Here is a 25,938-nt window from a genome sequence, read left to right on the forward strand (position 1 = left end):
GCCTAAACAGATTTCGTATCACACTATCGACTGACTAATACATAAGTCTTCCACGAGTTTCGTATCTTACGAAAGCTGATAAGATTTTAGTAAAGAACCAACAGAGATAAGAGAAAAGAGAGAGAGAGAGAGGAGGCGTAATCATTATTCATAATATTCATGATACGTCACGTTATCCACTTTCGTTTTTGTAGCTTTTGATCATAATTTCGACTGCTTAGAACAGGAAATCGTTGATACATTTTTCACTACCTCGAGATTCTAAATAAGCAACTAAACGACGAGGAAATTGCCTCATTGAAAATATGTTTTTCCAGTTTATTTTGTACTTTGAATGCATTTATTATTGCTTCGAATCCAAAAATATCTACAAGCTTGGATCAGTGAGTGATAAACAAAAGTAGTGATTGTTCATGGCTTTACTGATAAGCAATGAGATTTCCAGGGGCCTTTTCCTCTCGTGCAAACCACAATATATTTTGACGAATAAATTTGAAGCCATTTTTGTGGTTTCGAATTATCTTCAAATTTGACAGCATGCTATTTTTACAAAATTGTCATTCACGAATACGAATTTTCGGTTTGCCTCAATTGATGTTTCGCTTCTTTGTTTAACTACGATTTTTCAGACAAAAGATTCGAGAAATAACCTTTTATAAAGATTGACATTGGACATACATTTTCTCCAAAAATTATCAACATAGGGCTTTCTTATTTCCAAATCTCCTGACCTTATCACGTAAGGAAACCAAATATAGTAGCTGAGATAAAACTTGTTCGAATAATGAGTTTTTAAATTCGGAATATTTATTTAATTTTTGTATATAATTATAAAATTATTTCAATTATAAATATTTTATACTTATAATACGAACAAATAGAACTTCTACAACTCTAAGTATCTGCAAGTCCCTGAAATCATGTACGGAAAACATGCCCGGGGTTTGAGCTTTCGTTGACATTTTTTCCCTGATAAATCGATATTTTAATATTACAATATAAATCCTCTGGTATATCATTTGAATCTTCATCTAGAAAAAGGGATCGACGAACTTCAAACTCGAGAGTTACGGACTGTAAAAAAAATGTACAATTTACAAGGAGCACTTGAATGAAACAATCACTTTGTCGGGGCTTTTCTTCAACAATTGACAGAGTGGGAATCGTAGCGCACGACTTCGCCACTGACCCACAACGTAAAGGCTTGACAGTAGCACTCTTTCACAAGGTCTTTATCAGCTTAGCGTCAAATCTGTTTCCATCGGAATCAAATATCGTTTCTATCGAATCTTATTTTTCGTAAATGTGTGTACGAAGTTTAATATTATCAAAAGAACAAATTTAGCACGGTCAATAAATTCAGGTAAAAAACCGGAAATCAAAATCGAAGTAATTGAAATTCAGGCACTTTTTTTCATATCATTTCAGTGCCACGATAGCGTAACAACGGGGAGATATTAACGGATCGAACAGTCGTATCAATGCGACTTCAGAACAAATATTACTGGCCTGTATAAATACAACGCGATCTAACACTATGGCAGCTTCAACGACCGAGCCAAGGTGAATCCTCATGGAATGAAATATATTGAATTTCCAGTGCAGACTTGAATAAGTCTGATACAGTTTGATCAAAGCTTCAATCGATGGGATCTGCAAACAGTTATATAATCGTATAAATTGGTTGGAAATCTTTCAATCATGAGGAAAAATTTCATATCTGCTACAGTCGTTTTACCTTTTCTGATTCTACTCCCACTTTCTCCAGAGCCCATTGAGCATAAGTTGGAAAATCCTTCGTTGGAGCTCCTCGACCAATTTTCGCATTGGGAATACCTTTGAGAATTATGGAAAAATACAAATTAAAGGAAATTGAAAATCGAAAAATGTCTTTTTCAATCGATAAGAAATCGTACGAATTCTTTTGAGCTTACCGAGTGACTGAAGAAGTACTTGCAGCAAAGTTCGATAAAATAAGGACGGAGGATGAGCATCGTCAGAATTTTTTGATTCGCTTCTTTCCACCGACTGTTGAGCTATCATCCGAGCATTTTTTGATAAATTACAACCGCTGGTCAAAGACTCTTCCGTCAAATGATAACAACATGGCACTACGCAAATGCACTTGAGACAAGGATTGCGTAGAAATTGTTTTATCATTGTATGTGCGAGTTGGCCACACGTATGCAATCCAGAAAGAATGTAATTATTACTTATATTTCTTTCGGCAAACTGCAGTCGAATAAGTTCATTGTAATCTGTTCCTTCATCGATATATTGCACGGAGTAATGAACCTGCAACAAAAAGTCAATTAGAAATTACTGAAAAATTTACTCAGGCAAAAAGATGATTGATTCTCATTAATTTTTCAATAATAATTGATGTTATAAATGAGAAAATCATGATTTTGGTTGAGAACTTGGTACAAAGAGACGACTTTTCGAATATTTTTTCGCTCCTTCACTACTGAATTCTTAATACGTACCAAAGCGTTGTTATCTAAATTTTTTTTTCGGTTTTTTTTCAAAATCATTCCTTGGCGATGGATAGCTCCTCTGATATTGTTCTCCGACGAGTCAATACCCAATACGGGAATCCCATACTTTTGTGAAATATTCGTTGATAAATATCCTTTTCCAGCACCAGCATCAATAACCAAACTTATTGAATTTTTTTCTGCCAAATGTGCCACAAGTATCGCCAGAGCTTCTGTTTCATGCTTTTTTTTATCACTCATGAAATTCATTTTTTCTTTTTTACAATTTTCATTGATACATTCTGCTTCTGAAGGGATGGAGCAGAAATCATTCAAGCTTGTGATAATTGGATTGTGTTTCAAAGATAATTTTTCAGCTTCATTAAAAAAGCTGTCCAACTCCAAACTCGTTTCTCGCAAGTCTTTCAAATTGTACTCTCTGCCTTGTTCACTGGTTTCATGACATTCTAGCTCGAATCTTAAAGAGTTTGATAAACATCGATGCCATAAGTTTTCTGTAATGAAATCAACGAGATGACAATCCACAAGACTCTGATATTCCTTTATAAAAGAAATGGCTTTTTCAAAATGGATTTTCCACTCCATCATTTTGAAAAATTGTTTTTCATTCTGATTTTCAAATTCATTAATAGTCAAGCTTATCGTCTTCTGGGTAAGTTGAATCAATTTTTGCCAAAGAACACAGTTGTTTGTACTTGAATTTTATGTCCTCTACTTTGGTCAGTATATCAATTGAATCATCGTTGTCACAGGGAAAATTTTCAAGATCTTTCTGCAGATTTGTTGCCTGACGTTTCACTTTCTGACTGAGTTCATTGTTATTCAAGCAATATTGGAGTATTCCATAGTAATATCCCAAACGAGCAGCAAGAAGAGATGACCTGTGATAACCCAAATGATATCCTTTGATTATTTGCTTAGTCCCAGCTTCGTAACCCTCATTATAACCAACTTCTTCCGCGATTTCTTCTGCTAGTAATAATCTTTCGAAAGCCTCATTTATGTCCACTTTGTCGATATCTTCCGAAGTAGTCACTGTCTGGAAGTCCATAGATTTACCTGCATTCTTAAATATACAATCGTTTTAATATTTCCATGTACTTAAAAATATTTATTTCGAATTGTCGAAGCTTTTTCAAAATTGACGATTTAATCAAAGATTCAAATTATGGAATTAGAGATATTACAAAAGATCTAGACTTCTGGATAAATACTCTGTAATGTTTCAGCATACCGTAGATTCATAGACATCTACAAATATAATTGAAAAAATTCAGCTTTCATATTGTTTATAAAAACAAAACGATGAACTCATTTCCAAAGGTATCGTGAATAAAAATCATTCGAATTACTCAGGGTTTGTATGAAAATTTAAATTCTAGAATCGCTGGAAGACTTCATTGAAATATCAAATTAAAATTTAATTAGTACTGAATATAGATTTTGCATGAAACGAAATTTGATTAAATATACCTGGCACTTGTTGGTCATGATGAGAATCGAATCAGGTTTCGTCCGGTTCGTCCTGTCGGATTGCAGCACAGAATTTTTTTTAGAATAACACGTGAAAATTTTAGAACACCGAGTACCGAGTCAAATGACCACGTTGTTTTCAATAGACACCAAGTTCATGGAGGTCCCATGAAACCCACAGATCGAAGGGGTGGCTCACATCAGAGAGTTTACGATTTCATGCAGTCTTGCTCGAATGTGAATGAAAATTTTCAAGAACACCGAATGACACATAACCTCGTTGTTTTTAATCGGCACGTCAAACTATAATGACTTTTAATGGCATCAATATGAAAAATAAAACCTAATATAGTGGCTTCGTATATTTTTTTTTATCAGAATTTTACAAATAATTAATTCATATCGACAAAAAAAAATAATTGGACATGCATGAACAAGATCATGTCCTAGGAACTTTATTTTGTAGCCAATATGTACAAATCAACATTACAAAAAGTTTATAATGATATTGTAACATTATCCAGAAATTTGGCCGACCCATTTTTTTAACCAAATTGAATTCATTATTTATATTATTATTTCTATTGAGGTTCTATTAAAAAATTATCTAGTGTTTTTAATACTCAGAAAACATTAGCGGGGGTCAATTCGTTGTTTCCGGAGGGAAGAATAATACTGTAACAATTGGTACGCCTGTTCCAAGCTCGTTCAACTTCACGACACCTGTCATGTTTGCGAGATCGGAGCGGCGTTGTTTGCGTGGTATACCGTCGATTTTATAATTAATTGAAACAAATTGTGTGAAAAAATGTTTTCCCTCGGACCGAAAAAGGATGGTGGACCGAATACAAAATTCTTCGAGTCTACTGAGGTTCTTACACAGTTGGATGGGGTGAAACAGTGGCTTCTAAAGAATTGCAAGAAAGTAAGTTTTTACCAAAGCCCGCCGATCCCCCCCGGCGTCCTAGCACCGTTTACTGAGCCCAAGCTCGAGCATAGAAAAAACGCATTGTTTCATTCAACTGAAATTTCATCATTATTCTCTTTTTTTCTACAATTGCTCAGTTAATATTGAGAGTGTCCAAAACAATTTTTCAAAAATATATGCTCGTAACAATTCTCTGACGTTTCGTGCAACAGCGAACAGGAGTTGTTCGTATGTTATATATATAGCAATACTCGACAGTTTTTCAGAAAATCGAATGTCCATGAGAATACGATATATTATTGGTTTTAAGATTGAAATCAACTGATCTGTAATGACTTGAAAAAAGTATTCAATTGAATAATAATTTAAGGAGTTGCTCTGAAAATCATTTTTTCAATAACTTTTTTAGATTCAATCGCTATATTTTTCTGAAAGTTTTATTAATCATAACATTATTCATTCAGTGACATTAACATCACTATTATTGAAAAAAATTAAAAACAAAATTGAATTGAATCAAATTCATTTTGCAAAATTGGTTATGTTATCCTTCAATACATAGACATTCTTGTCTTGACCAGCAAAACCGGTTAGTGAGGAACCATTAAAAAATAAAAATAACATGACTATTTGGAAGATTCTCTATTTTTTCTGAACCGATTGTCTTGTATAAGAATTCCACTCAAAGAATAATCAAATTCATAGAAACAATCAATTATTTTTATGGCTTCCAACATTATTAAGTTTTTAGTTTAAAATCAGGTCTTTTTTATCAGTTAGAATACTCAAAATTTCACATGTGAGAAAATCTTCCATCACTTACTGACTTAGGGTATAAGTAGCCCTAGTGGTAAGAAATTTAACTCTACTAAGACCTCATAATCTTAGAACATATTTAGGACATTCATAATTTTGGGTTCCCAAATTTTATCTGGAAACCTTTTCTCACATGTTATGTCTTGACTAAAACTTTTGTACTTGGAACAAGTTACTAAAGTTTTCTCAACAAATCTGATTAAGAATTGTGAAATTAAAGTTTGCCTCATCGAGCACAATGGATCTCATTATTTCAAATTTCATTTTGATCAATTAAAAATAGCAGATTCCAGAAATGTTGACAAACTTGTCAGATTGGTTCTGTAAAATTTCTGCAACATCTAAAAATAATCTATTTAACGACAACCTGTTAAACATTCGTTATGGCATCAAAAATTATCTTTTTACGTACAAAACGTTTTTTTGTATTGAGAAAAACAAAAGAGTCAAGAACACAGATTGAAAACACTATTTTGAACTGAAAACATTGAAAATATCTAATTGCCTTTGTCTTTTTCTTTGCAGTATATACAGACAGATCCACCAACAAACAAAAGTTTGTCAGCTCTGGTCATACAGCTCATACAGTTCCAAGAGGACAATCTTGGTAAAAATGTTTCCAAGCCACCAATGACTAGAATTCCTGTAAGCATCGAATTGAACCTGTATTCAATAAATTTCTCACATTTTTTCGACTGTTTCATTTCTGACTGTTTGAAAATAAATTTCAGATGAAATGCTTCCTAGACTTCAAACCAGGCGGTGGTTTGTGTCACATACTCGCTACGGCTTACAAATTCAAACAAGAACAAGGATGGAGAAGGTTCGATTTTCCAGTAGGCAAGGTAATATGAAACTTCCACAAAATGTGTTTAATAAAGTTTTAAAATTAGTTGTTTTCATTGAATATTTTATTTGTCAAAAAAGAAGGATTAATTATGAGATCGAAGAATTCCTCATATCAAAGGCATTTAATTGACCTGAGTATTCTAAGTTCGTGACTCAATTAAATTTGCTCGTTATGTGAAGAGATTTAAAAATTCCAATGGCAATCTAGCTATTAAAATCTTAAAGGTTATTTATAATTTTAATAAATCTAAGGAAATTTATTAAACAACTAAAAATTCTCATTGGAATGCAATTTTTTATCTAACTGCAGTCGGGATCGCGTATGGATCGAGTCGTTGAAATGCTCGTGGCTGCGGAAAGAGCTCTAGTACAGAATCGTTGCATAACGCAACCATGCATTTTCGTAAGACCAGAAGTAGACAAAGCCACGGCAGCCAAAATTAAGGACGTGGTGAGACGACATCAAGCAACCGTTGCTGAAAATGAGACTGAAGCGACTCACATAATATATCCGCCGGTTGATCCAATAGAAGAGGAGTACGCGAGGCCTTGTATGCGTCGTGAACGTTCGGTATTGCTACATTGGTACTATTTTCCTGACAGTTATGACTCTTGGGCAACAGTTGATCTTCCCATCGAATATCCGGAAGGCAATACAGCGAACCCGACCCCAAGGTCAGTTGAATTTAGACTAAAAGCATTGATATGACATTGGACATTGCATCATTCGAACGCAGTAAAAAATATTTTCTCAGAATAAAATCGTTGCAATTTCTTTGCAAATTCCTTTCACTTTTGATAACAATTTTAGGCCATATCGGAATCGAATTCAGTTAATCAATAGAAAGTTAAACCTGCTATTCGTTGATTTCAGTTCTTTCAATATTCTTAAATATTTTTGCATTTGATACTCTGTTTTACAGCTCACCATGCAATTCCCAGTCTAAATACCTTGAATATTTTAACGCTAGTACAATCGTTATCCTCAATAGGACATCTTGACTTTACTCGATAACGATACTTATACTTTGAGAAGCATTTTCACGATATTGATCGTGAAAAGTATTATTGTTTTGATTGTTCTTATTCGTTTGATCATGGCACTAATTGAGTAATTGATGACTAACTCCATTTTGAATTGTATTGCAGGACTCCGTACAAAGTATGCGCGACTTGGGCGTTGGATTTAGATCAATACAACGAGTGGATGAACGAGGAGGATTACGAAGTCGATGATGCTGGACAGAAGAAAGCACACAAGTACAGACTCTCGGTCGAAGATCTAATGGCACAACCGGCAAGTCATCCTCCAGCTTCCGCAAAAAAACAAAAGAGGAAACGTTCACCAACTCCACCACCAAAAATTGGCAAACGTAAAAGGTGAGAGAGGAACATTTTTTTCTTATTCATTAAAACCATGAAAATGAAAAACGCAAAAATTGTATCTTAGCCTGAATTCTTCGGAACCATCGACAGAATTGAAAGTAATTGATTTCTGAAAACTGATCATACGATTCGCAAAAAATATCGTGGTTTGAGAAGGTCACAGAGAACTCCAAGAATAATTAAAACATGAATGGTATTTTCGTAGTGGACGCGGTCCTGCCGGAATTCAAGGAACAGCTACACCATCATCATCGTCGTCTTCCTCGTCAGTGACAGCTGCCACAGCTGCCGTAACTCCGAAAAAGACACGCGGTGGTGGCGAGGAAGAGGAAGATTTGACTCAGGGTATGGAAGATCCACCGGCAGAACCTCGGATTGTCGAAGTCGTTGCAAATCCTACAAATCCACCGATCGCCAGTCAGACTGGTGCAGGTGGCGGTCCTGGTAATCCTCCTATCACTGGTAACAAAAAACAGGATAGCGAACTGCAACCACTAAAATCCGGAAATATGGCAGATCTGGATGAACCCATGGATGGTAACAAAATTTTTAAAGCAACTGATATTACATGAAAAGCTGAGTTTACAAGAAAAAAAGAACAAAAATTAACATTCACATTGACACTGAAGAATTTGTATGGTTTCCCAAAGTACCTGTACAGTTGAGAATAGTAACTTCTATTTTTAGTTGACTTGGTACGATTGTATCGATTTTCCCAACCCTAATTTATCTATTCTGAGAAAAATTAGTTCATTAATTAACATATTTATCATTATACTTCACTGTTATAGGAGAAAAAGGCGGTTCACAGGGAGCTCAAGATCGTGAAGAACGAGATACGAGCAAAGAACGTGCTGAAGGCGCAAATAAGAGTGACGAACCTGAAGACAATGTTACGGAACAAACTCATCATATTGTCGTGCCGAGCTATTCCGCTTGGTTCGATTACAATTCCATTCACACGATCGAGAAACGTGCGCTCTCTGAATTTTTCAACGGAAAGAACAAATCTAAAACGCCTGAAATTTATCTCGCTTATAGAAACTTCATGATTGATACTTATCGGCTTAATCCCACCGAATACATTACCTCAACAGCGTGCAGGTAAATTTTCAACTTTCGTAAAAATATTGTATTCTCTAAGCGGTCATTAGTGGAAAAATAATGAGCATTTTTAGTTCTGTAACTGACTGAAATTTCAACACTGCGAATTACATCTGTTGATGAATAGAATTTTTCTTAATTTAGCCAGACCACTGAATAACTTCCTTCTTGCATGATGGAAATAGAATGACCTTTTGTTGTGCTCATCGATTACTTTTGCGCATTCATGATCATCCTAAATTTTCATTCGCAGACGCAATTTGGCGGGCGACGTTTGTGCGATAATGCGAGTTCACGCGTTTTTGGAGCAGTGGGGTCTGGTAAATTATCAAGTTGACGCTGAATCGCGACCAACTCCAATGGGACCACCACCAACTTCACATTTCCACGTATTGTCAGATACGCCTTCGGGTCTTGCACCAGTGAATCCAAATCCCCCAAAAACGCCACAGCCATCAGCGGCGAAGACGCTTCTGGATTTGGAGAAAAAGCCTGTTGTAGCGGGTGCGCCGGGTGGTTCAGAGGAAAAACCTGCGACGGGTGCAATGACGAATTTTGGTTTGAAAATCGATCAATACGCTCGAAAGCCCGCTGTACTGAAGAACAAACAAGCAGCTGGTGCAACTCGAGATTGGACGGAACAAGAGACGCTTTTGTTGCTCGAAGGATTAGAACTTCACAAAGACGATTGGAACAAGGTTTGCGAGCACGTTGGTTCGAGAACGCAGGACGAGTGCATACTACATTTCCTTCGATTACCGATCGAAGACCCATATCTGGAAGAAGGTGGTCCCGAGGGCTTGGGCCCACTCGCTTATCAGCCGGTTCCTTTCTCAAAAGCCGGGAATCCTGTTATGAGCACCGTTGCGTTTTTGGCTTCGGTCGTAGACCCGAGAGTCGCAGCGAGTGCTGCAAAGGCAGCTATGGAAGAGTTTGCTGCAATAAAAGATCAAGTTCCGGCCGCTTTGCTCGATCAACATTTGAAAAACGTTCAAGCGAGCGCCAACGCAGATGGTATATTTATTTTTCTCTTTTTTTTTATAATTATTCTCCTTTTTAACGCTGTTTTCGCTAAATACACAGGTATTTATTGCTTTTCAGGGAATTTCGATCCCGCGGCAGGTCTCGCTGAATCGGGGATCGCTGGAACCGGACCTCCCGAACCACCAGAGGACGGTTCAGCATCCTCGACACCAGCACCCAGTGCGACACCGAGTGCTGCGACTTCGCCTCATTCCGCTACAGTTCCCGAACCATCCAAAAAGGAGGATCAGCCTGAAAAGTCAAAGGACAGTCCCGGCAGGACACCCTCGTCTCTTGTACCTAAAAAAGAAGAACTTGCAGAATCTGCTCCAGTCGAAAGGGATCAACCGGAGAAAATGGAGGTTGACGTCCCTAAAGAGGTGGAAAGCGATGTCAAATCGAAACTGGAAAGTCCTGAGGAGGCTGAAGCTAGGGAAAAGAAAGATAAGGTAACATTTCATCCTCGTTTCGTTTTTATTTTTTATCGAGTCATTTTGATTTTCAATGGAAGTCATCAGTTAGTAAAAACTTTCCGAGTTTTTAAAAAAACCAATTCCCATAAATTTAACGAACTTAAAATTCCTCCTAGTTCTCAAGACCCATGTTGGTCACAGTCGAGGCTCAAGAATGAGTAGCAATGTCGAATCAGAGGTTATTAGAGCTTACCCATATTTTTTCAACAGGTTGTACGAGACGCGCAATTGCAGTCCGCGGCAGCAGCAGCCCTGGCTGCAGCAGCGGTCAAGGCTAAACATCTGGCAGCTGTGGAGGAGCGTAAGATCAAATCCTTGGTGGCTCTACTCGTTGAGACACAGATGAAAAAATTGGAGATTAAGTTGCGACATTTCGAAGAACTGGAGACGACGATGGAACGCGAAAGAGAAGGGCTCGAATATCAACGACAGCAATTGATAACGGAGCGTCAACAATTTCATCTTGAGCAATTGAAAGCCGCGGAATTCCGGGCGAGGCAGCAGGCTCATCAGAGGCTTGCACAGGAACAGCAGCATCAACAACAGCAGAGTCAACAAGCTCAGACGTGGCAAGCTTCTGCGCAGCAACAACAGCAGCAACAACCTCCGCAACAGCCACCACCACCGCCGGTGCAACCGCAACAGCCGCAACATCAGCATCAGCAGCCGCCGGTACAACAACCGCCAAGTCCGCAAGCCCAATCACAGCCCCCTACGTCTCAACCAATCACGCCACCTCAGACGACCGCAGTGCCACCTGTAACTCCAACCGTCACAACGGCAACATCGACGTCCCCTCAATTAGCTCCTCCGTCATCGCCCCAACAACCTCAACCACAACCACAGCCGCAACAGCCACCACCGTCGCAACAACCGCCTCAACCCCAGCCAGCTATATCACCGGCTCCACAACCTCCCCAACAGCCTGTCACCACGCCAACCATAACGCCAACGACTCAAACAACAACGCAGCCACAAGCTCAAACCCCTCAACAACCGACCGCCCACACGCCACCCCAACAATCGTAACTTTTCTCCAAAATCGCCAGATGAACCATCAATATTTTCCATATTAAACGAACAATGACTATCGTTCCTCTCGACGATTATCCAAAGAACATCGACAGCTGAATAAAGAGCACAAATTACTATACACTGGTTACGAATGGGACGAGATAAGACTCGCGTTGAACATGTAAAAGATTCGATGAAACTCGTGCTCACTGCATAAACGCTAAGAAATTACGGGGCACTTTTTACCTGAGACGGAGGGCTACTCGAAGAGCTACGATATTAACGCTCGTCGTTCGAATGGAAAAGATGAAAACAGTTTCTTTTCTCTCCGAGATGATAGATAGTCGTCCGAACTAAAGCGAATAATGATCATTGTGAATGAATAATTGTTACAAATTATTCTTAATTAGCCGATTAAGATTGTAATGTGTTTTTTCTATGTTTTCACGATAATTATTTGTAATTATATCGTCGTAAATATTACATCGCGCATGGTTTTTCCATCGAGCTATTACTGCTGCTTGGAGCCCGAGGGATTTTTTTTCTTCATTTTCTTTTTCATGAGTTTATTGTGCAACGGAGAGGGCGATATTGAGAAACGAGAAAACAAATATGTTACAAAAAAGAGATACAAACATTTTACGGGCTAAAGAATGGATGGACTTTGCTTCGGCATTTTTTTCGAAATCTTAATTGATGTAATCGAACTCGTTTTTTTTTTGTGTAAAATACACTAGCATTACGTACATGGAGACGGAGTCTCGACAGCAATTGCTGACTTACTCACTTTACTGATCGGTTATTCAAACTCATATATTTTATATAAGTGACAAATATTTCGTTTTGGCGATAATACAGAGGGAGAAAGACGCAAATATAGTTCCAAAACTACAGAGCACCGTTTTGAATAAACTCGAGGACAAGATCTGTCATTAGTCGGGCACATGCCGCACCTCCGGGCGGTGGAGCTCGTGGGTTTCGTGCTTTTTCTCCATGATCGTCCATCAAAACATCCTCGTAAAGATCCGGAGCCTCGTTGCTTGCGCATGTCGTCATAGGCAATGTATCAATCGCCAAACCAACTCCGAAACGACCGCATCTTCTCATCTCCTCATTTAATCTGAAAATCGCGAATGATTATTTCACAAAAATCAAAACAATATGGATTTCAATATGGTAACGCGAGAATTTTAAACACGCGATCCATCAAGTTTCAGCGTCATGGCAAAATAATTCGATTCAGATTTCATCGATCGAGATCTATTTTCAATTCAAAGCTGAATTAAACTGGCCCTTGATTTTTTTTCTAAATACTCTACAATGACAAAAACTGTATACTAAAAATGTTATTTATTATATTAGAGTCGAAACAAGTAAAATGAACGGGAGTTCGCTGCCCGAGAGACTCTTTACAGAAGCCATCGCGTTTCCAATTTATTTGAAAATTATTCAATTGACTCACAATTGCCACATATGGCCTGAATCTGTCGCAGGCTGTTTATTAGGCGTGAGAGTTTGTAATGCGTCCATAAGATGACCATGGTAGTGTCCCAATAATTCGGTCATGTGGGCCTGCCTTATTGCACCACTTGTACAACAGTACAAGAGATTCGACAAGTCGAGGGCTAACGAACCGACACGTGACAGTTGAAAGTCAACGAGACAAACGGCCTGACGAATAAAAAGAAGAGCAATATTTTAAAATAATAAAACTAAAAAATCATCTTAGATGGAAGTTCGGAATTAGAAGTTGTACGAAAAATTTATAAACATGCGATGCAATTTTTTCGAAATTCAAATTACCATTTCATTGGGAAATTTTGTAAAAAATATGAGAGATACTCGTATATGCATTGGGCGCGCACATTTGAATACAAACAAATGCGAGCTCATCAGTGACAGCTCATCATAAATTATGAATGTTTTATTTGAATTTAAATTCGAATGAAAAATTGAGTGGATTACGGTCCTTATAGAATCGATTTATTGAATGAAGCTGTGAACGAAGGTCAACGTCAACGAGTGGATTGTAGACGGATTTTTCATGATCGTTTGATCTGTCAGATGCGAAATTTATCGAAATTTTTCGACTGAAGAAAAGAAAAATTTTTAATTTATAGGAAGATAGTGAAATGACGTCTGTGAGAAAAGCGAGCAAAGACGTTACGATGAGCTGTAACTCGGATATGGCCGAGCTCGCATTCGTCTGTATTAAACCGTGCGAGTATCACTCGACACGTGAAGATGCGCACGAACGTATCGTACCGATTCAAGAATACTGATTCGAACTGGCAAAAACTGAAAATTTTGTATGAATTAATGAGGCTTTTTATTTTCATACTTACTTCAATGTTCGAAGCGTTTTTTTCGGCAAATAGTATATTATTGGTCCAACAATCACCGTGACAGAACACCGTCAATTCGCTTCTCGTCGATGCCAATTCACACATTGTAGGAAAGAATACATCCTCGTGAAAAAAATCTCGTAACTTTTTCATTATTTCATCACGTTTGTGCTCGTACGTACTGGGCAATGTTTCAGACACCATAGATATGGCGTTTCTTGCTACGTCGCGATAGTATTGTCGATACCAGCCTTCGTTCTCAATACGAAACATTGCCTCTCGCACGCTTCCCTCGTTTTTCTCGTTTGACAAGTGATCGAATAAATCCGGCCTTGAAAAATTTCGAATTATTGAAATTTTGAATATTTTTTATCACTTTATGAGAATCACCGTGTCAATTATTGTTTGTCACCAAAAACATACGGTATCTATAACTCGTTTGATATTTCATTAAGGTGGAAATATTATTTCTTACAATTGCAACGTTCTAAAATTTGGATTATTTACCGAAGTGATTTAATCTAATTTCTGATAAAGTAAAAACTGACAAAAGGCCTCGTAGACCTTAAATGTTGGGCCAATATGGAATGTGAGGTACCTCGTATTTCTGAGGGTCAAGCTGAGGGCATGGAAACCGGCGAGGGCCTCAAGGACAAGTTTGAGATGATGCACTTGTAAGCCTTTTTGTCGATCAGCCATAACGTAGCCTTTTTCTTTGAGATCCTCCATCGCAATAAGATCGGATCGAGCGAGATAAATTTTGGGTACACCCGCGAAAACTTTATTCACATTACGTTGAAGTTGATTGAGCGTTGGCCAAACGTGAGTATAAAAAGCCACTTCATTACGAAATAGTACTTCGCTCTTGTAAGTATCGCGATGTTCTTGGGAAAGTGGCAAAACTTTATAAATAATCGCACATTCCCAGGCTCGATTTTGACCAAAAGCGGAGGATTTTGTACCCTTTGCACGAATACGATAGAGCATTGAGGTATAATTGTCACCTCTTGCGCTGCCAGGCTCTTCCTCGATATTATCTATGACCACGTCGGGTTCGTCCTTCGCAATAATATCTCGAACTATTTCTAGGGTCAAACGGGGCACACTCGTTTCCGTCAATGATTGATCCATGGCTCTTTCTCTGTTTGCACAATGAAGGAAAAGTTTTTGACAATTTGGTTCACTGAAATTTTTGACCGATTTGTTGTCTCATCGATCGATCCCGAGAAGAAGTTTGGCTCGACTGAATAACGCGCACTGACAGATGAATCGCTACGACACGATAAAGCTTTTTCGATCATAAGAGTCAGAGAGATCTCTCCCCAGTGAGGAACCAAGCACGAGTTCTAAATGTCCTGATTCCAGTCGATGAGCCGATGACGTTGGAGAGATCGTGTGATGCAGGAAATGAGTATTTGAATAACGAGAGGGGGTCTCTCTCTATCTCTATCTCACTCTTTCTCTATTTATCTTCTCGCACCGTATACAGTAGAGCCACCTCCTCCCTGGTCAAGTTTCGACTTAATTCATCAATCGTTTGAGTGCCAATTCAAGGGACAAGGACATTAATACATTGCCAATCACGAATAATTTGTCATTTACTTTCCTCTCGAAGTTTCACTCTTCTGATTATACGAGTAGAGTTTTATTTATCATCTCCTTTACAACGATGCTCGTGTATGTACAGGTGCGTAACAATCATGTAAAAAATATGATCAAAGTAATATTCCATTCTTCTGGTTAAAGTCTCAATACTACTGTTCATCATTCGTTGCTGGTGCTTTTGTTTTAAGCGTGTCATCCCCTATAATTTTAGTGACCAGATTCTGCTGCTCAGCAGTGAGTGGCAAATTTTCTTCCATTTTTTGGCCCATTGAAATCGCCTCCTCAAAACCAGCGTCTGCGCTGTACGTCAAAATGTTCTGAAAATTAAATCGTTGATTTTTTTATTGAATCCATTGGGCTCATTCTTACCCCAAAATTGAAAATTTTTATTCAAAGTGTCGAAAACACTTAAAAAAATAACCAAAATGAAACTGCAAATGAAATGTCTTTAAATGTATTGATGATAATTTAAGCTATTTCTGTTTCTTTTTTGAAATTAAAAAAAATGCATGCTCAACAGTTTAGGAAAGCGACTATTTTATTCTAGCTAATGGGCAGTAAATACTTACGAGACACGATAATGCGTCCCCTCGTACGAGACAAGATTCAAAAATTTCGGTCAGCTGTTCTGTATTCATCGTGCCGATTATTTTATTTTGTTGACTTATCAAAAAACGAAGCACTTCATGGAAACGATCGAATTGATCCCCTCTGAGTAAAAGTACGACAACATCGCCCAATATTATACCGTTGTAGACCATTTTGTGTGTACGGTATTCACTTTGTTCCTGCAACAAAACAACAATATCCCACCAATCATCTCAATAACAGTTTTAGAAAAATGGACGGTAAACCTCTAAACGTAGTCGAAAAAACGTTAATTTTCCATGATGCTGAAGTTCGCAACGTTGGAGTCCAACGGAATGAACGAAAACAACGTTTTGTAATTCTTCAATTTTTCATTTCACTAATTATATGAGGAAGCATAATTGGAAAGATAAAGATGGTTTTTTTCCGTTCATTTCGTTGGGCTCGAACGTTGCAAACTTCAGCGTCATAATTTTCTTTAGTAAAAAATCGGTGGATTGACGATAAATCTCAAGCTCTGAATGTTGGTTTTGCTGAAACTGCAAATTTAAAAAGTACCTGAATGTAGCTCCAGTAACTCCATGCAGCGTCGGCGTATTGTGTTTTCACCGTTGAATCTGCCGGAGCTGCGCAAGTCGTTCTCATCATATTGAGTCCTTTTGAGACCAATTGTTCACGATCGAGATGCTCGAACCTAATCATGTGAGACCATATACGTGGCAAGATTTCGAGAGCCATTTTTGGATCTGATCTTTCTATGGCTTCAAGAATCTCTTTTATAACACTTGGCTCGGGGATATAAATTTGGGGCACCATCAAATCGTACAACTCCATAAATTTCTCGAAAGGTAAATGTGTCAACGAGAGCATCATGTAATGACGATAGTAAATACTTTCCTGTAATAATACAGAAAACACAATTATGTTGGAATTCAACAACTTATTTTTGTCTGTTTTCGAAAATATTGGAATTTCACTACAAGTCGAATGTGAACGGCGACAGATAAATTTTACCCTGAATTCGTAAGTTAACATCTGTGTGTCACAAACCTTAAAACCCTCGCCGAGGAATTCATAATTGTTGTCTGTAAGTAAGAGTTTGTGTACTCTTTGAGCTAGTTCGTAATCATTGAGATGATTTCGGGCAACATCCATCGCAGTTACGAAAAAGAATGTATCATAGGGATCTTGAATCACAAGCTTTTGACCTTCAAGTTCTTGCATTATGTCATGAAGAAGACTACACCGTGGACCACCTTGAATGTCACAAGTTATCACATTAATTATAGTTTAAAGACGTCACTTTTTAATTCAAATATCAATTAAGAAGGCATAAAAAAATAAAGAAAAATAAATCATGTGAATCCTTACGGTCTTTGCAGAAAATGACTAAGGCGAAATAGTAAGAAGCCAAGGAAGGCTTTATTCCAATGTTCTTGAACTCGACGAAAAGCGTTCTTGCCAGGTCCTTAGTGGGCCCAGGATTTTGCATTGCTGTTATAACCCTCAGAGCAGAATTGAAGGTTTCAATATTCGGTGAAAGACCAGCGTTTGCGATTTTCCGAAAAAATTCTACCAACATTTGTTTCCGCTCTACCAAGCCATCTTTTACGAAAGTCACCAATTGAATTAGATGATTGTAAGCTGTTATACTCAGTGGGATATTATTTTTTTCACATTCCTCGAACAATGCCCAAGCTCTGTCGACCTGTAAGAATGGTTTAGCTCCAGTACTTTTTTCCTGATCATAAAGATATTGAAGTTTTCCAATTTACAATATTTAAAGCAATGCAACACGCCAAGTACGTTCGATGAAAATTTCTGGTGGTAACTCTAACACTCACCACCACAGTAGAGCACACCCAGTCGGTATAAGTCGATACACTGACCGAGTTAGCTCAGTCTTTTTACTGTTTTTTTTTCGTATGTGTAGCATTACGTGGAAGACAAATCATTTCGCAAAATGGTATCAATTAAGATTTATATAAATTCCATTAATCAGTCAGAAAATGAATTTTCCATTTTAATTATTTCATGCACTTTAATATTCGGTATTATTCTTCCACAATACGTACTTTAATGTATTTCGCTGTACCAGAAATCATAGCGCTGTAAGCCCTAGCTGCAATGGGTTTGTCCTGATTTTTCAGGAAATCGAACAATTGTTCCACTTCGGGACAACTCCTAAAAATTCAGTTTCATAGTATTGACTTTGTTGTCACGTGAATTCGGAAAATTGAGGTACTTAAAGTTTATTTCATGAAACATAAACTGAGTCTCGAGAAATCCTGTGCTTCTTACTTCCAAATGTGTCTTTGGCGATCAACAGATTTGCGATACCATCTTTCCTCTGAGAGATCATCCGCCAACTGTTCCTCACTATTATAGAAACATAGCAGTTCCAGCAGTGCCTGTTTGCTCTCAACAGAGACTTCACCCTCCAATAAATTATAAATAGTCAAGGCATCCGGAATGCGAACCTCTTTTATAGCACTCAATAACAGTTCTTCTGACGCATCTTCCTTAGTTTCATACCTAGCTTTAGGTAAAAATGCCTGTCGAACAATCCATTTCCAAAATATTGTAAATCTAGATGATGTTTCACCACCCACAATTTTAGAGAACATGGAAAATTGGCACAAATGAATAATTTCATTAATTACCTGAGTTTCGAAATTACTATTAATTTCAACACTGAATAGTCATCATGGTAATGTTATACTTCATACATTTCAGAAAAAAAAATGGTTACTGATTATATTTACATGGAAAAATTTCAAAATCCATCATTTTTCAAGTTACAGGCAGACATTTCAGTTGTCAACAAAAATCAATGACACTGACCAATTATAAAAAATACTATGGTTACATTCAATAAGTACTTTTCTACTTCAGAAGAAGCGAAGGAGCATGAAGTAACATGAAAAGTTAATCTGCCATGCTATTGATAATATTTTTCAAATGTTGTACAAATTTTTCATGTAGTATATTCAATTGATTTGTGAAAATTTCAAAACATAGTATACATTCACAAAATTACCTTGATCTCTGGGTCTGCGAGTCTTTCAGTAAACAATTCTGCGTGTTCAGCATGAATCCACATTGCTGCTTTTCTTCCAGCTTCTTTGGAGAGGGCAAACGCCCTTTTTCCTCGGTTTGATATAGGACTTAAGTAAGGATCATCAACAAATTTGTAATGGGGTGCTGTGTGATCTCTTTTGATTGTTTTTTCCAATGCCTACAAAATTGAAAAATCACAATCAAAACTTGTACTCTCAGAAGGTTATTTCATTTGAGCCATGCACTTTAATAGTGGAAAATTTTTTTTTTCAATAACACTAAAATCCTTTGTAACTTTGATTTTTATAAATCCATCTTTTTGCCTTTGCCAATGCTTGAAATGATAATGTGTAATGACTTTGTGACAAATACAAATAAAAACAAGATTTTGGAAATAATCAGCTAGCTATGTGAACTCAAAAGTCAAGTAAAAACCAGAAAAACAGTCACAAATCATTGTTGGTTCTTACACTAAGAATGTCAGTAGCACCACGTTCAATTCTGATTGGGATAACAATTTCTTGATCATTGCTAGATGTGCTAGCAGCACTGCTAGTCGCTGTAGAAGTACTGCGTAGGTGAAGGGTTTGTAATCGCAGGAGAAGTTGTTGAGTAACTTGCCTGAAAAAGGAAATCGCTTGATTTGAAGTCATTCATCATTTTTTTAAGTAATGAACTTTACCTTGAATTTTCTTGTTCAATAATGATCAGAGTCATTGAACTATCGTTTTTGGTTAACAATTGTGATATTTTTGAACCAAAGACATAACAACTCGTAGAAATGATAAAAGAATATTTCCCTTGCGAATTACCACAAAAATTTTTTTTTACAATCAGTTCTTCAATATCATAGTTAAATACCAAAATAAGAAAAATTGAAGAGGAAGAATGTAATTACTCATTTATATAAGTGAATATTCGTGACTCGAAAACGTGAAAAATTATTAGGAAAATTGTACAAATGTGCAGACAATTTTATTATGTTTTTCATAAATGAGATAAAAACAAAATTTCAATTATCACCTATAGCAGACAATGCAATCAGAAAATTGTAGCTAGCCAAATATTTCACCTTCGTATAACAATTTTTTGATATCCGATATTATGAAGAAACCGACACGTAAATTCATAAATAACATACCTGTTATTGATACGTCCTCGTAATGAATTCATAACGATCGCTTTTTTTACACTCTTTTGACAAATTCGATGAGTTAATGCAATTCGGAAAACTCAGTTGAGGTTATACACGCTCCATCTATAACATATATAAAACATTCGCGGAGTAACCGGGATCGGGCCGGACAACGAGCAACGCACGATGATAAACGTGTACGGTTACGCCATCTACGCCGGGAAATAGGATAAATCATGAATTAAAATTCATTTGACACATTGGCGTAGTGTGTAATAGAAAATCGTTCGAAACGACTTTGTTAGCTGTAGATTTTATAGTAGAGACTCGACTGATACTTCGACATCAATATAAATGTATTTATCTTAAGTCGCTCGATTTCAAAAAAGAGTCTACGATTCAGTCAAACCTATGTAAGAATTCTTTGATTAAGGGCGGGTTGTTCTAGCTTATCTGGCGGGTAAAAGCATTGACTTGTAGACCTTTAACTGTCAGATAGGCTTACCTAGAAGTTGGAACAACCCGTCCTAAGAGTATTATGTTTCAAATGGAAAAATTATTTTATATTTCCCGAGAACACTCATTTCAACCTCTTTAAACTGAAAGTCTGAAAAAAAATTCAGTTTTATTCCATGTCAAATCCAGTTTCGTATACTCTACAAATGGCATTTTTCTTGAAATGAACTTTTTTGCAAAGCAGTGAAAGTAGTCAACGCACGAAATATGAAATTTCCAATCACTATCGATAATCCAAAAACTTGAGTATGTGCAATTTTTTCGAAATTACGATGAAAATGAATAAAGAATTTCGGTAAAAAGCAGCATCACATTGAACTGAACAATGCAAGCGATCGAAGCTCGTAGTGGGAACGACTCACGAGTCGTTTTATTGAAGTGATGAGAATCAACGTACCTGTTTCCGGTCCGCGAAAAAAGATAAATTTCTCCAAACATACGTAGTTGTCAAACTTATTTACGAAAATAGGTTATTTTATAAATAAAATCTCGAATTATCATATTTTCCGTGATGGTGTTTTATTTCACGACAATACAGTTAAAGAACAGTCAAAAAACTTTTGTCCAAAAGTTCAACAAAAAATGTACCAAAGAAATAACGCGATTCTCAACAAATGTGATGGATAATGAACAAAGAAAACTGAACTGTAGTGAAAATAAGAAAACTGCTAACCAAACAACGAAGTTAGTGACGTGTCCTTTTTCGATGTGATCCACTCGACTACCGTTTTTACGAATGCCCCCCCGATTGCGTAACATTTGGCAATGAAAAAGTCTCCAATCCATCTTCACAATGGAAGTGCTTTTGTTACGAGGAATTTTCGTTGTTGGTGACCCAAGTAACATTAAAAAAGATCGCACCCTTGAAAATTCGCACGAGCTACCTGCCGGTACGATGCGATTACAGCGCATTTAGAACTGGATTTTTAAAAAGAGAGCTATGTCATCCGAAGCGAAGTAAATCCCATCGATTTTTTCAACACCATATAGCGCGAGGGTTGCAAGGCAGCTGGTGGAATGTGAGATAGAATTGGTTTCTCGTGCATACGCGCATATACGAGGATTACGTACATTCGTAAAACACACATACGCACACGCGTATACATCTACAAGAGAATTTATTGTTTAGCATATGAATGCGGTGGACGGTACGCGAAGTGAACCCTTTTAGCCACGTTATAAAGAATTGAATAAAGTTTATAAGGAAGCCAAAACCAGTCCATTCGAGTTTTCATGCGGAGCAGAGAGAAGCTTGTCAAAGGAAGGTTAAGCAAGGGAGAAGGTGAAGAGAAACCCTCGGGTAATTCCCTCATGGCGCGCATGTATAGGTTAGGAGAGCCAGGTGTGTTCCATCCCAAACCGTGGGACTCCACGAGGGGGATGCTTGATGTAGACCACCGATACATTCACGTGGCACCGTCCACTAACCTCTTTCATATACACGTACATTTTCGTATACCTGTACTAGCTTTTATATGCACATCTATATACACAACCTACATCATATTACTTGGCAGCTTGCACACGCTTCTGCATGAATGGGAAACAGGATTTACTCTGCAGGACCCACCATTCTCTTGTTTATTATTATTTCCTCATTCGTTGAACAAAAAAATGTACGCTCACCCACTCTTACGCTCGGATTAAGTGCATTTTATCCCAATTTCAAAATCTCGTTTCTCGTCTGTATTATTACTGTGTATAGTTAACGGCAACGATCGCGTAGTGTCTTTAATACATTTTATTTATCAGGATTATTATTTCGTCAAAAACTGTCATTTTGGACCACGTTGTTACTGCAACGTGTCAACACAAATGTGACAAAGTTTTCACCTGACATTGAGGATTTCTGAAAGTAATAAAAATAAAATAATAACGAATGAAATTTGTCACGCTCTTTATTCTCGCAACAGTCATCATAATAAAGCATCGGAAGTATAATATCGATACATTTTAGTTCATGTGTGTGTCACATTGTAGCTACACTCGATCCGTCCTTTGTTCTTTTCCCTTTGAGCTTGAGCCACCAGTTTCGACAATACAAGTCGAATGAATCCGTGGGAGAGTTACAGTTGAATGCATTTTTAGTAACGCACCCCTAGCTACGCAATAGAATTTACTGCGCAACAAAATATTAGAACACACAGTTGTTATCCCCGCTAGGGCGAATATCGATCGACCAAACACGTGACTCAAGTTTTGGGGGAACCCGCGATGACACGGTTTCAAGGACAAACGCTTTTCGACAGTTTCGTAGTACAAACCATTTTGGAATACACAACAATCGAATGAAATATATAATCAGTTACGTACATATTTTTCGATATATCGAACGATAATGCACTAGGAAAAAAATTTTCTCATCGATTCAAAAAAATGTACGCAGGAGCGCCGCTCAGCGACCCCGGACAGCCCGCAAACAACTCCCCCCCCTGCCCCTCGTAACGGTCGCGAACAAAGACACTTTTCTTCTCTTTCTTCTCTCTCGCACTTTCCTATGCGGGACATTTTTGTTACGGAAGAGATTTTGCGTCTCGGTAGTACGAAAGTGCAAGCTTCGACACATGTTCACGTGTTCGTATACCTTCGATCATAAAATGTCTCTTGTATTAATTAAAAATTAGAGAATAAAAAATCCTTTGATCGGTCCTGCATTTTTTTTATGGAATTCGAAAATTCGATAAAATTCTTAGTATCGTTTGATGAAAACGCTACGAATCGAAGGCTTCCAATTCAACGGAATAAGGAAAAAATTGAATGATTTGATGGCTCGATTAATTATCAGTTCGATGTTAAATCAGTTTTCAAAGGAAAATTTTATTTCATCCTATAATATCGAGACTGAACGTACGCAATTCTTGCGAAATTATGGCGATGGTTTGACCAGGTGCTTTCTTTCATCCTTCGGCAGTACCCGTTCAGATTATTTTGCTAAAATTCAAATTTTGGCTCCGAGCCAAGTCCTTTTCGAGGTAAAAATGTTCATCTGGCCGAGCTGTAGTCGCAACTTAATTTCAACAATAATTATAATGAAAAGATCGAACATTGTTACCATTGATGATGAATTGATGAACGCAGACGATGAACGATGAATATTCGAGAAAAAATTCAGCAGGCCGGGACGAGTGCAATTTGATACAAAGAAAATCACAAATTGTGCCCAAGTCCCCACCTGCCGAACCCTCGATCACGATCCAATATTCTTATCCGGCATCTCCTTCGTTGTTAACCTCAAAACATGGACGTTTTCTTGTTTTCATACTATTATTGATAAGACGTTATCGCTGCATTTCGATAGGCCGGGACAAGTGCAATATTGAACGATTACGTACACGAAACATTGTCACATATCTCGACCTATCTTCAATGCAATTACTGGCAATGATTGGAACATCAATTTTTCGGTCGACAGTTCTGTTTTTTTCACAATTTAATGACAGCTTGATAATTCGGCTCTGATGTAACTTCCTGTGTTTGAATAAAATATTCAAAGTTTATATGCTTGACAAAGACGAAAAAAAAAGATACGCGCATGCAACGAGAAAAGCGCGAACAATAAGCGCCCTGCCCTCCGATGTGGCCTTGGATAAATCTCCAAATCGAAGAGGCGATCAGTTCGAAATTGCATTATTCACTAATTCAATGCGAAAACTTCACAATTAGGAAGAAAAAAAATAATAAGTGGCTTAACAAACCTACATTTCACGTAAGCACAATAATAGAAGTCTCCGGACACGTTATTTCAGTAGTGTCTGAAAATACTGATTAGTTTCAAGAAATATATTTCTCAAGCGATACAAAAATGACATGCTATCTAAATTCGTGCTTTCTCGACGAATCTACAGGCATATAGTTCTATAAGCATGAGAAACCACAAACATCACCGGAAATCGAATTTACGTGATTGATGTATTCTTGCAAACGAAACCGTCGAATCACTCAAAACACAACACTTTGTTTCAAAGTACTGATATTACAGATCACTCTGAATATTTTTGGATTTTTGTATAAATTAATGAAAAGTTGAATATTTTATATCGTACAATAGCACTTTGGACGAACTTGCGAAGTAATTCGTGATTTTTCACTCTTCATGGTTGACAAAAGTCTCGAATAGAAAGACGTATCCGGGCGAAGTTTTTCGAAGGATAAAATAAATATCCGTAGTTCGATATTGACGAGATAAAGTGATGAGATTGTCAGTTGGTTCTCGTATTCTTGAAGCAGAAAAAGAAGTTCTTGTTTTTCTGTGGCCCTCAGGAGGACCTCGGCGGTGGATGATCTCGTGCCGCGTTCCCGTGGCAAACTGCGGTCCTCGACCAGGTGTCGCGCCTCTTTATTCCTTTTTGGGACCCCTCGGCCAAACTTTAGCCACGCGAGAGTGGAGCCCTCTCTTATGTTCCCTTCTATACTTATAGATGTGGCCTCTGTGTGTACATAAATACACGAGACTGTATGGGGACCGCCGTTTTTCCATCGTGAACCAACCACCGCGGAGATAGAGAAGGAGAGGGGAAGGGGAAGGGAAGGAGGGAACAGTAGAGAGAATCTTATTCTTATTTAACAGCAAACACAAAAACGAGCCGGGCAGACCGCCCTTTATAGCATCTTTCTTTTTCTCTTTCTCCCTCGATCGCCTTTCTTCCTTTACTTTTTCATCCCGTCAAGTATTTTCGTTCTCTCTTTCTTTATTTCACTTCTCCGGGGGTTTAAGTCCAAGATTCTTTCTTTATCGCGAGTGCATATATACGTGAGTCGCGATGGTGACGCTTCCATAGCCCGCCAAAAAATTGTATCAGCTGTCCTGGACTTTTTCGTCCTCTTCTAATATCACTACCCTGTTTCCGTACCACGGCTCGAACTCTTCCTATAGGTATCTCTAACAGCTTCTACGCTCACTTGTCCGTGTTGTTACTCGCGCATTGTGGCGAATTCACAGGGAAACTTTTTCGAGTGAATAAAAATTCGGTGTGAACGTCAAACTCGGCGAAATAAATTTTGTTTCGATTGGCATTTGCAAAAAAAAATTATTCTCAACCAACTCATAAATGACGATTTTTGTTTCCGAGGAAAGTTGTATCACTTTTTATCGCAGGCTGTAAAAACAAATTGTAAAATGTAGATT

At 37.6% G+C, this 25,938-nt stretch overlaps 5 protein-coding genes across 7 annotated transcripts; 1 reads left to right on the forward strand and 4 right to left on the reverse strand.

The window, feature by feature from the left end:
• Positions 1–785: 785 nt before the first annotated feature.
• Positions 786–3,086, reverse strand: LOC122412148 (methyltransferase-like protein 25). The gene is made up of 4 exons (XM_043421489.1): positions 2,487–3,086; positions 1,935–2,295; positions 1,739–1,836; positions 786–1,653 (listed from the first exon to the last, which is right to left on the reverse strand). Exons 1-4 carry the CDS (start codon positions 3,084–3,086, stop codon positions 1,420–1,422), a joined length of 1,293 nt encoding a protein of 430 aa, XP_043277424.1. The 3' UTR covers positions 786–1,419.
• A 37-nt stretch (positions 3,087–3,123) lies between these two features.
• LOC122412155 (protein LTO1 homolog) lies at positions 3,124–4,237 on the reverse strand. 3 transcript variants are annotated; one of them, XM_043421509.1, is made up of 2 exons: positions 3,972–4,237; positions 3,124–3,537 (listed from the first exon to the last, which is right to left on the reverse strand). In XM_043421509.1, exons 1-2 carry the CDS (start codon positions 3,987–3,989, stop codon positions 3,124–3,126), a joined length of 432 nt encoding a protein of 143 aa, XP_043277444.1. In that variant the 5' UTR covers positions 3,990–4,237. The 3 variants fall into 3 exon arrangements, with proteins under 3 accessions (XP_043277444.1, XP_043277453.1, XP_043277436.1); XM_043421518.1 differs by having other exon boundaries at positions 3,124–3,557; positions 3,972–4,222; XM_043421501.1 differs by having other exon boundaries at positions 3,124–3,564; positions 3,972–4,213.
• Positions 4,238–4,707: 470 nt separating this feature from the next.
• Positions 4,708–12,316, forward strand: mor (SWI/SNF- related protein mor). The gene is made up of 10 exons (XM_043410963.1): positions 4,708–4,896; positions 6,241–6,360; positions 6,447–6,560; positions 6,875–7,239; positions 7,714–7,944; positions 8,156–8,487; positions 8,742–9,054; positions 9,308–10,068; positions 10,156–10,526; positions 10,761–12,316. Exons 1-10 carry the CDS (start codon positions 4,780–4,782, stop codon positions 11,577–11,579), a joined length of 3,543 nt encoding a protein of 1,180 aa, XP_043266898.1. The 5' UTR covers positions 4,708–4,779; the 3' UTR covers positions 11,580–12,316.
• Positions 12,317–12,356: 40 nt separating this feature from the next.
• Positions 12,357–15,294, reverse strand: LOC122405910 (uncharacterized). Its single transcript, XM_043410988.1, has 4 exons — positions 14,508–15,294; positions 13,910–14,240; positions 13,027–13,235; positions 12,357–12,684 (listed from the first exon to the last, which is right to left on the reverse strand). Exons 1-4 carry the CDS (start codon positions 15,038–15,040, stop codon positions 12,453–12,455), a joined length of 1,305 nt encoding a protein of 434 aa, XP_043266923.1. The 5' UTR covers positions 15,041–15,294; the 3' UTR covers positions 12,357–12,452.
• Positions 15,295–15,520: 226 nt separating this feature from the next.
• Positions 15,521–20,475, reverse strand: LOC122405901 (protein PTCD3 homolog, mitochondrial). The gene is made up of 10 exons (XM_043410977.1): positions 20,304–20,475; positions 19,633–19,783; positions 19,143–19,340; positions 18,404–18,657; positions 18,178–18,286; positions 17,474–17,810; positions 17,153–17,358; positions 16,661–16,999; positions 16,084–16,302; positions 15,521–15,831 (listed from the first exon to the last, which is right to left on the reverse strand). Exons 1-10 carry the CDS (start codon positions 20,333–20,335, stop codon positions 15,664–15,666), a joined length of 2,013 nt encoding a protein of 670 aa, XP_043266912.1. The 5' UTR covers positions 20,336–20,475; the 3' UTR covers positions 15,521–15,663.
• Positions 20,476–25,938: the final 5,463 nt, after the last annotated feature.

This window comes from Venturia canescens, chromosome 1 (assembly GCF_019457755.1).
Source record: "Venturia canescens isolate UGA chromosome 1, ASM1945775v1, whole genome shotgun sequence".
NCBI lineage: Eukaryota > Metazoa > Arthropoda > Insecta > Hymenoptera > Ichneumonidae > Venturia > Venturia canescens.

Coding starts and splice junctions, on each gene's coding strand:
- mor (XM_043410963.1), top strand. CDS start 4,780: ATGTTTTCCCTCGGACCGAAAAAGGATGGTGGACCGAATACAAAATTC. Junction 7,945..8,155: donor AAAATTGGCAAACGTAAAAG/GTGAGAGAGGAA, acceptor GTATTTTCGTAG/TGGACGCGGTCCTGCCGGAA. Junction 10,527..10,760: donor CTAGGGAAAAGAAAGATAAG/GTAACATTTCAT, acceptor TTTTTTCAACAG/GTTGTACGAGACGCGCAATT.
- LOC122412148 (XM_043421489.1), bottom strand. CDS start 3,086: ATGATGGAGTGGAAAATCCATTTTGAAAAAGCCATTTCTTTTATAAAG. Junction 2,296..2,486: donor ATTTAGATAACAACGCTTTG/GTACGTATTAAG, acceptor TTTTTGTTGCAG/GTTCATTACTCCGTGCAATA. Junction 1,837..1,934: donor AGTACTTCTTCAGTCACTCG/GTAAGCTCAAAA, acceptor TAATTCTCAAAG/GTATTCCCAATGCGAAAATT.
- LOC122405910 (XM_043410988.1), bottom strand. CDS start 15,040: ATGGATCAATCATTGACGGAAACGAGTGTGCCCCGTTTGACCCTAGAA. Junction 13,236..13,909: donor AAAACGCTTCGAACATTGAA/GTAAGTATGAAA, acceptor TTTATTCGTCAG/GCCGTTTGTCTCGTTGACTT. Junction 12,685..13,026: donor TCAGGCCATATGTGGCAATT/GTGAGTCAATTG, acceptor CGCGATTTTCAG/ATTAAATGAGGAGATGAGAA.
- LOC122405901 (XM_043410977.1), bottom strand. CDS start 20,335: ATGAATTCATTACGAGGACGTATCAATAACAG. Junction 16,303..16,660: donor GTTACTGGAGCTACATTCAG/GTACTTTTTAAA, acceptor GTTTTGTTGCAG/GAACAAAGTGAATACCGTAC. Junction 15,832..16,083: donor GGGACGCATTATCGTGTCTC/GTAAGTATTTAC, acceptor TTTAATTTTCAG/AACATTTTGACGTACAGCGC.